General features: G+C 39.7%; 1 protein-coding gene across 2 annotated transcripts in view; it reads left to right on the top strand.

Moving 5' to 3' along the window:
- ASB7 (ankyrin repeat and SOCS box containing 7) overlaps window positions 1-5,533 on the top strand; it is a 31,594-nt gene extending 26,061 nt beyond the window's left edge. For both annotated transcript variants that reach the window (XM_084293642.1, XM_084293643.1), the window contains one exon: window positions 1,797-5,533. In XM_084293642.1, the coding sequence (XP_084149768.1) occupies window positions 1,797-1,936 (140 nt within the window). In that variant the 3' untranslated portion in view covers window positions 1,937-5,533. The remainder of the gene's footprint in view (window positions 1-1,796) is intronic.
- The last annotated feature ends 4,201 nt before the right edge of the window (window positions 5,534-9,734 follow it).

Here is a 9,734-nt window from a genome sequence, read left to right on the forward strand (position 1 = left end):
TGCCTGGAGCCCCGACAGAAGGCATTCCTTGTTCCCCAACCACCTCCTCTAATTGGTGCCAGCTCAGAGCTAATTGGAAAGGTCCATCTAGCTTACTTAAATTGATTTCTGATGCTTTGTACTGCTTTTTAAAGACGTGATGGGTCAAACAGCTCAATAAAATCGCCATACTTTTCTCTGTGAAAGCAAGCACCGTCCTTTACCATTAATAATTATACAGGTAATAGGTTGCAGTAGGGTGCTCCACTGGTGACAGGTTATCTGGCTGTTGGCATAAGCACCTGCCTCGTGTGTTGGGCCAAGCGTTGTGACTTGGGCAGTCATGGGGTGACATAGCTGCGTAAGGCTCCTTCCTCACGCCGTGACGCAGTTAAGTCAGCGATCAAAACATCGACCTTGTGTTATTGGGGTAACTTCGAAAAAAGATGCAGTAGAATAAGAAAAAGGTACGAAGGCAGGCAGCTAGTTTGGGCAGAGGTTTGGAGTGGCTTCTGTTGGGGAAACTTTTAAATTAAGTAAATATCTTCAGCTTTTGAAAGAGATACCGAGCGTGAGTGGAGGATGGAGAATAATATAAAGGTATGTAACGTCGTGATTGGCGTGAGAACTATTATTTATTATTTTTTGTGTGACTTAAAGAATGCTAGGCACTCGACAAAGCGATCAGGAAGCAGATCTAAAATAAATAAAAGTACTTTGTAGTTTTCCAGCCAACGCCTCGTTATATTGTGAAATTTGTTGCCACAGGATGTTTTGGATACTGAAAGTATGAATGGGTTCAAAAAACATTAGACAGATTTACAGAGGGCATGCCATTCACAGCTATTAAAGACCCAGATCTGTGTGCAATCTCTGCTTCAGGAAGGCCTGGAGCCACTGGTGCTGAAAGCTAGAAGGGTACATTGGGACAGGATTTCTCAATGTCTCTTGTTCTGATCTTTTTTTTTTTTTCCTTCCCACTTCTTCCTTGGGATCCATTACTGGGTACACTGAGATGCAAGGCTAGATTAACCTTTCTTGTGTTATATTGCATGGGGGACCATTTTTCAAGGTGTTTGAGTTCTAACAGTTTCCTGAATAGAGTTTGAAAGGGAACCAGTTATTTTGGAAAATCCTTGCCAGAAATTCATGTTTGTGTGATGTCAGTAAAGCTTTTCCTCTGTAGACAGCGGTTAACTCATATTTTCATCTCGTTCTGTTTGACGAGGTTGCGGTTGCATCCAAAGCCTAAAGGCTTTGTCTTTTCATTAAAAGGAAAAAAGCAGCCTTTAACTCTGCCACGCGATCCTTGAATAACTTTTGTAAGCCTTGCTCTCTAAGGGGACTGCCTCTTCCTGCTGCAGTCGAACGGAGAAGTTTTTGTCTTCGTGTCTGAAGAGAAGCAAGAGTGAAGTTCTTGTTTTTGTTTATTTCCCCAGGTGATACAGGGGTAGAGAAAAACGCACAAAAAGTTAAATAGATTAGTAATGCTGTTCTGCAAACACTTGAGCATATGCTGCCACCTCGGGGGAATCCTCACGTGGATAATGTCACTTTACACTGACATCAGTAAAATTATGTGCATGTCAGTGCTTTTAGGATGCATCCCTTAATTTCACTGAATTATTGTTCATTAGAAAGGTACTAATTTCCACTTTTTTTTGGTAATTTTTTCCATCCCTCTGCCTATGCCCTTTCCTTCTTCCTCTCAGAAAACAGCAAACATCTGTGATTTTACTGAGTAAATGATCTCTTAAAGTCTCTTAAAGTTTAAAATGTGATCATTTTACTTTTGTGTGTTCCTTTTGTCTTTTCAGGACAGCCCAGAAACTTGCAAGATCTATGCCGAATTAAAATCCGACAGTGTATAGGCCTTCAAAACCTAAAACTACTTGATGAACTACCCATTGCCAAGGTCATGAAAGACTACTTAAAACACAAATTTGATGATATCTGATATCCATGAAGAGAAGAACTCTGAGCAAGATTAGTTATATTCCAGATACTGAAGAGGCTTGTTGCCTTGCACAAAGTATATCCTATGCAAATTCTGATTTTTCTGTGAAGTCAGAAGGCAGGTATACACTTCCTTGGGTTTTTTATACCACACGCTAGAAGGTCTTAATTTTTGGTTTCTTGGTCCAAGTTTACAAGGTCCAAGCTTTCTATACGATATTACATTTTAAAAGTTGCTGTTGGGTTTTCATTTGTTTGTTTTCACATTAAGTGTGCGGACTTGCGGTGGGGATGGAATGTAGCCTCTCAAGGGAAGTGATTGGTTGGAATTGGCATGCTGAGCAATTATTCAACAAAGAGTTCGGAAATCAAGGCGCCGGTCCTGCAAAGGGATACCGAGAGAGACCTTCGGAGCCCTGTTGTCTGTTGGAGCTACCAGGGTGGATGTGTTTGCAGGATAGAGGGAAGAGTTGATAATCAATGTGTCATTGGGTACTGTATGAATATAATTTGGAAATTAAAAAAAAAAAAAAGGAAAAAAATGCAGTCACCCTATTCAATTTGAGGGTCTATACATTGGCTTTTTTATTTTATTCTCTTCCTTATTACTGTAGTTTGGATGCCCATAAAATTCAGGCCCTCTTCTTTCCTGACATTCCCTGTAAAACGGGCGGCTGTTTGTAAGTCTGTTTTTAGCAGTGACAGTACACTACAAAGAGGCATGGCCTCTGTATTTTTTACATTAACTTAAGGGTAAACAAAGTTAGATTTTTGAAGCCAATGTATTCTGTTCCTCATACAGTGCCTCCTGTGCAATAATCTTTCTGATGTATTTTCCCTTTATGTGTGATTTTTTTTTCCTCCCCCCACTATTCCTCATTTAGTCTCAGTGCATTATTTGTGAGAATAGGAACTGCTGCCTCACTGTAGTGTTGACGTGACATTACTAAAACGATGGTGGCAGTTGCTGTTCGTTATTAATCCCTGAATTTCATGAATGTATAACCTGCTTTATTTCACTTTCAGTTGAAATTTTATCTACGGGTTCTCAGCCAAATTGTGTCCATTTAAAAAAGAAGAAATTGGCCAAGCCCCTTCGATTTTAAAGGCAGTGGTGGATTTTGTTGTTATTGCTCTGAAATTCAATTTGTTTCAGGTTAGAGGGTGGGAAGTGCACGTAAGCGTTAAGTTGCATCTTACATGTGCACAAACAAGAAAACACCCCCCTTCATATTGGAAACTTAAATTTTGCAAACATCGTGTGGTTTCCTATTAATCCGAAAACAGCAACTGAAAGGAGTACTGCAATTCGGCTACTGAATGTGTTTTTCATATTAGGTATTGAAAAGATCTGTTAAAGAGCTTTGTTTCTGACCATAAAAAATGAAGTTCTCACTATCAAAAAAAAAAAAAAAAAAAGATTGGGCCAAAAATTGCAGTTGTTTCACTCTCTTTATTTTCAAGGGATTATGGAGTCATCATAAGGTTCTTGCCAGTGTCTTCTACTTTTGTTTTGCCATCCGACTGACTCCAGAAGGGCCCCTCTGATACCAGGAGTGCTTTTATACCAATTATACCAATGGAAGCGGGAAGGTGGAAGGAACAATGGTGGCTTTTAATTTTAACACTGTCACTTTCAAAGTATTTAGTATTAAAAAAATATATTAAAAAAAAAAAAAAAAGCAAGAGAAGCAGGTATACTCATTTAACTATGCTAGTTCCTTATAATATCTTACAGCCCTCAGTTGCAGTTCCTTGAGCATGAACGTTATCACTGATAATGGCTGCACCCGGGACTATGGCAAGCAGTTGTCTCCCTGTTGTGCCTGACCTTGCCTCAGGTTTCCTAGCGAAAATAAGTGATTTTGGAGATTCGTGGCTCAGAGGATTGGCGGTGGGATGTTGAACCTTCTTATCTCCAACTTGCATCGGTTCAAGTCCAGCCTGCTCGAGCAGTGACTAAAAGTAAACGTGAGCAGTGGCCACCTCTGGGCAGTAAAGCTTGATGATGCTCCTGCAGACGACGTGTGATGGTGGTGGCACTGTCATGGAGACAAACTGAGCGTGTGGCTGGGGTGTGTGCATGAGCCAGGGTGCATGAGGAGTCCTCCAGCTTTTCCCGAAGCAGGAAGGGTCGGCCCTTAGGATCTTTAAGCTCTGAGACATGATGGAAGTTAAGAACTGGCAGATTTGAAGCATGAATCTTTGCTTTTGTGACATGAGATCAGAACCTTAAAACTGCTTTTTTTCCTTTAAATACTTAGCATTGTTCACTACACTTGTAAGTTGGTCTAAACCAATATCCTTCCCCGTTGAATTTTTACAGTAATATTTTCTAAGGTAATCTAGAGTATATTTTAGTTGCGATCTATATTAAGGCAAATTATTTGTTCTGTCTGTTGCTGTGACTGAAGAAAATTATGGAAGACTTTGTTGGTAACAAGAGTGCTATTTAATGAAGAAATGTGTAATTCCATTATTTATTGTTTGAGGTTTGTTTTTTGGTTATTTCTTTTAAGTAACTGACACCTAAAGGGAACACACATACACTTCAGGCCAGTAAAAAGCCTTTCTTTTGAATTCATTTTCATCTTATCCTCTTTCCCCTCCCCAAGGTGGGAGGGAAGCCCTCATGTCTTATGCTAAGCCATCTCTTGCAGCTGGTTTCCCTGATTTTGATTCAGCGAAGCACTGCAGCACGTGTATTTCTGAACCTCCTGATAGTTCTGCTCGCTATCTTAAGTTATACATGTGCCCAAGTAAAGTATGATTATTCATTGTTAATCCTACCCAAATTTCAGTAATGTGGAATCTGTTCTTTTTTATTATTTTAAATATTATGCACAAATAATTTGAGGAAGAAAATGGATTTATTTTTTTTCATTTGGACTAGAATGTGGAAAAAGAAGTGCATAACACAGTTTTGTTGTGTAGCCTAGTTCCATTACCATAAAATTCACAGTTGAACACTTTTATTAAACCTTTAAAAATTGGCAAATACACCAAAGAATCAATATGAGGAAAAGACTCTGATCATTAACAAACTGCAAACCTCATCCTTTAAAACAAAGCGGAAAGTTTTTGTAAATATTTATGTTTATAAATGTACAGCAGAGTAAGAGTGTTTTTTAGATTATTTAATTACCATATTTCTAAACTATTTACATTATAGACAATACTTGTTAGTTTGAAAAGCTCTTGAGTGTTTTTTTGTTTGTTTGTTTTGTTTTTTTTGTTTTATAAATTCATTATCACTCATGCTTGGAATAACTTTGGCTTCCTTGGGATAGCACGGAAAACTCATTTTTTTGGCTCTAGTTGGCGATAGTAGGAGAACACATCTGGACAAACTCATCAGAAAAATACCCTGAGGCAAAAGAGAATATGTAGCATGTTTACCAGGGTGGACCTGGACTAGCTGAAAGATTTGGGATCCTAACGTTCTCAGTTAAATCTGTCCAGAGCCCCCAGTGATGTTGTAACAAGCAACTCCCGACCTTCCCACAAGTCCAGCTTCCATGCAACTCTGTGTTATCAATATCATGATGTATTTTGTTCTTCCTTTGCAATGTAAGCTTTTGCTTTGGGTCAATTCGAATTTTAAGAAGAAAAAAAAAAGTTGAATCTGGTTAAAACATTTTTTTTGGTTTATGTTCTGTTTGTTTCCAATGTAATGTTTTAATAACACGATACCACTTTACACATTTTCTCTCAATGTTTGTCTGTCTCTTCTACTCCTTTTCCCATCTCCGGTGCACGTGATTCTGCTAATGCATTTGGTACTCAAATTTGCCCCCTCGAGTAGGAGTTCAGATGTGCATTTTACCAGTAAATCAGAGAATAAAACTCACTCTGCGCTCTAGGGCTGGGCTTCAGAAGGGGGAACAAGCTAGCCTCTAGTTATGAATAGCTGGGTTTTCCCTGCTCCGATTCCAGTGCAACCACTTCAAGGTCTTCCAAAAGTTTCACCTTTCCTTCTCAAGTTCATAGGCTGACTAAAATACATAAATGGACCAAATAGAGGTCGCATTTTGCAGATGAATCTGTTTTATGTCTTATTTACTAATAAAAGTTGAATAAGGGGCCTCTATGTGGATATTCCTGGCACGCAAATAGGAACTGGAAGCAATTGGCTTCAGTCATGAGAGTGATGTATAAGCTAAAGTTGCAGTAAAGTTTTGAACCCTAAAAATCTGGAGAAGGAGCAGCCTAGATTTAAAAACATAAGCATTACAGCTAAAGGGGGAGAGAGGGGGAGATGTTTTCCATTGCCCAGTAGCAAACTATGCAAACATCGCTGGAGTACGTAAGCTGTGCAACCACCAGTTGTGTTTAGAACTGTTGATGATAGTTGCTAACAGACTGGTCACTGGTGTATTTACTAAATGCTGTTAAAGAATTCGTTCCTGTTTATGTATCCTATTTCCTGTTTGAGTGTTCACTTGTTAAGTTTAAAACAATTAATGACTAATGTTACTACTTTAAAAAAAAATTTACAAGCTGCTGACAAATGATGCTGTTTAGAGCATACAATCTTACTAGGTATTGGTGTAAGTATGTGATAAGGACATATACATATTTCAGATGGCAAAAGGCTTTTTTACCATAATGGGTAACAAAGCTTTTGCTTTTCTGAGAGCAGAAGTGATGGAGCTGATGAAAATGAGCAAAGATCTTGGAGGTGAGTTCTGCCCTGGCTCTGCCATGCATTTCCCCAAACAGGCTGGGCTGAAGAATTTAACTTCTTTGCTCTACTCTCTCCCCTCTGCTTGGGTTGGGGCTACCACAATGTCAAAGGCTTTACAAAATTCTCTGAGACTGGAATAGTATTGAAAGGCTGAAGTTGTTCTTTTCCCGTATCACTAGCATATTGAACCTTTTCTGTCTAATTCTACTTCTTGACTTAAGTTATTAACCAAAGTATAGCTCAAGATGTTATTTAATCTCATGACAATAAGAAACAAACCAGATATATGCATTGCCTTACGAAACCATGCTACCAGGAATTCCTCAGCCAGTGCATTCTCCAGGGATCCACAACGTGCAGCTGGAGCAGCAAAAAGTTGGGATCGAAAGCTGCATTGACTTTTATTGGGAAATCTCCAGCTGTCTAGCGAAGAAATCAGAACTCCAGCTGTTTCCTCCACATCTGGGATCTCTAGTGCTGCTGACTGCTCTCTGTGAGGTCCCAGGTAAGTTTTGAACACTTACGTTAAAGGATTGTTCTTATGCTTGCAAGAAGGATGTGTGACACATCTACAGAGGGTACTTTTAAAGGGTCTGAAGGTATCCCTGTACCTTCTCTTCTGCCCCATTTTTTATATAGTGACATTTGTGTAGTCTTACAACAAGTGTGTTTAAGAGCTACAGATGCTACAGAGTACGTTTTTTCTCCCAGATTTTTACTCAGTCTATTGCAATGTTTCATAGCTATCAACATCCATGAAGTATTCCTCAAAGGTCTGGAAAAGGTGAGTGAAAAGCAAGCTTACAGTCAGTACATTATACAGGGGTAAATGCTGTTATGAGAAAATTTAAGTCTAAAAATGACTGATATACAGCAAGGAGCACCTATTTTTTGTTAAAGACCACAACATTGGCCATAACTCTTCTGTTCAGACTTGCAGAAATGAGTTTATTTGCAGTCTTACTATTATCTAAATATATAAATATTAATATATCAATATTAATAGTTAAGTATACCAGATTATCATCTTCTCTGTCACTTCCATTAACTCCTGTTACCAAATTCTGTCCTCATTTCTGACTTATACCATGGTAACTCAATGACGCTGGTTGTTACTTCACATTTAAGATAGTGTAAAAGAGCAAATAATTCATTTGGATAGCCAGTTCTCAGTCCTGTTTCTTGTCTGATGGCCTAATGAGGGGAGTACTTAAAATTCTGTTAATGCAGCCTGCACTCACAATGCATTTGGAGTACTAGGTTGCAAATTTGTTTAGCATCTTGTTGGCTGTAACAATTAGAGCTGATTAATACGTCTGAGCCTGAAGTGAGGCTGTGAAAAGTTGCATGTCTGTCCTTTTCAGTTCTAAGCCAATTCTTTGTGGTTTTTAGGTTCTCCTCTGTTATTACCTGACTGTAGTGTTTGCATGGGATAACAAATTTAGATTCGGTTTGCTCCAGTGCTTGATTTTAAACAACAGAGCATGGGCAGTTGGATGGCATGGGAAATGTGACTTCCAAGCTGCTTGACCAGAGATTCATCCCCTAGCTATCTGGATACAGTTCACCTTGTAACAGGTCATAATATTGCTGTTAGGAAGTGAAAACAAATTTTTAGAGAGCAATCCATCTGAAAATAGCGACTGGGATGTTTGGTAGAGAGATGAGATTGAGATGTGGGATTGTGTGTGAGAGAGCAGAAAACGTTCCTTCTGATCTTACAGAAATGTCTGGTATGGGGCTTGTTGGGAGTTTGAATGCCCTTAATATAAAGTAATCTGCATCAGTATTTGAGTCTGTTCCCTCTCTGCTTTGTGTAAGCTATTTAATGATTAGTGAGCCAGAAAAAAATTGTGTTTTCTTATGTTTCAAGCACCCTCCTGACTTTGATTTCAGGTTCCCTCTCTGAACCAGGCAGAGCAATTAAGGATGGGGATTTGAACTAATGTTCCTACCTCTTAGAGCTGTGATTGCAGGGTTATAAAATGGTGCCAAAGAGAGGGAACACCGACCAACACTCCTACAGTCTCTGAGGCTGACCCTGCGAAGTCACTGAAAGCAGCAACCCAACTAAGTGGCACTCACCCTAATGTCTCTTACACATGTGAACGAAGACCTGATGTTTGCGGGGGCTTTTTTTGTCCCTACTTATCTTAGATTATAGATAACTTAGACCTCTTCTGCCTCCCTGAGCACCTGGCCACAGGCTCTGGTGGCATTTGTCTCTTGTCTTTGATACTGGTGCTGGGCTTCTCCTCCTCATCACAGCTTCGTTTCCACACCAGGTCGCTGAGGAGGGCAGGGAACGAGGCCTCCCTCGCTCTGAAGGATCCTAGCAGGCGGATCACGTTGCAGGAAGGATGTGGGAAAGGAATTGTTGCCACAATGTTGGGATACTGTGGCTGGAGCATGTTGGTCTTAATGCTGTCCCCTCTGTCCTCTGTCTCTCTCAGGCATTAGTTGCCTATTGTCAGCCTGCCCTGCACCATTTCCTCATGGCATGAAGGCACAGCTGCTGGAAATGAAAGGTGATGAGGAAGAGGAGGCTGTGGGGCTGATGATAAAGGTGGCAGTGACCATTGGCGTATGGTGGCTGGAGGGAGGCTCGTGCCTTTGTCACAGGGTGGCTGAGCTGCTATTGATCTGTTGTCAATGTAAGTGAAAAATCAGAGAGTGCTAGTTCTCGTGATACTGCTGATGACTATATGACTTGGGTTTTATTTTATTTTAATCTGCTTACTTGGCTGAAGAATCAATACTTTTCCTTCTTTTATAACCACAATGTCTTACCTAACATTTTCATTGACTCTGCTGTCAGTGTTTCATCCTGGATTCTTCACGGATTCATCACCGATTTGTCCTGTGTTGTCGTAAGACCTGAGCATGCTTAGCAAACTTCTTACTCATCACCGTCAGTGACAATTTTAATGGATCAAACTCTCTAATGGAACAAAGAAATCTTGTATTGACATATCTGCATAATGAGTGCTATATTCTATACCTGTGCTTCTGGTTGGTTCTTATCCCAGTAAATGAAATTATTTGGCTTTCCTTGAGTCTCATTGGGTGTTAGCAGCCAGTATTAGAACACTTCAAGCAGTTCTAAATGAGA

This window comes from Netta rufina (assembly GCF_964035555.1).
Source record: "Netta rufina genome assembly, chromosome: 11".
Taxonomy (NCBI): domain Eukaryota; kingdom Metazoa; phylum Chordata; class Aves; order Anseriformes; family Anatidae; genus Netta; species Netta rufina.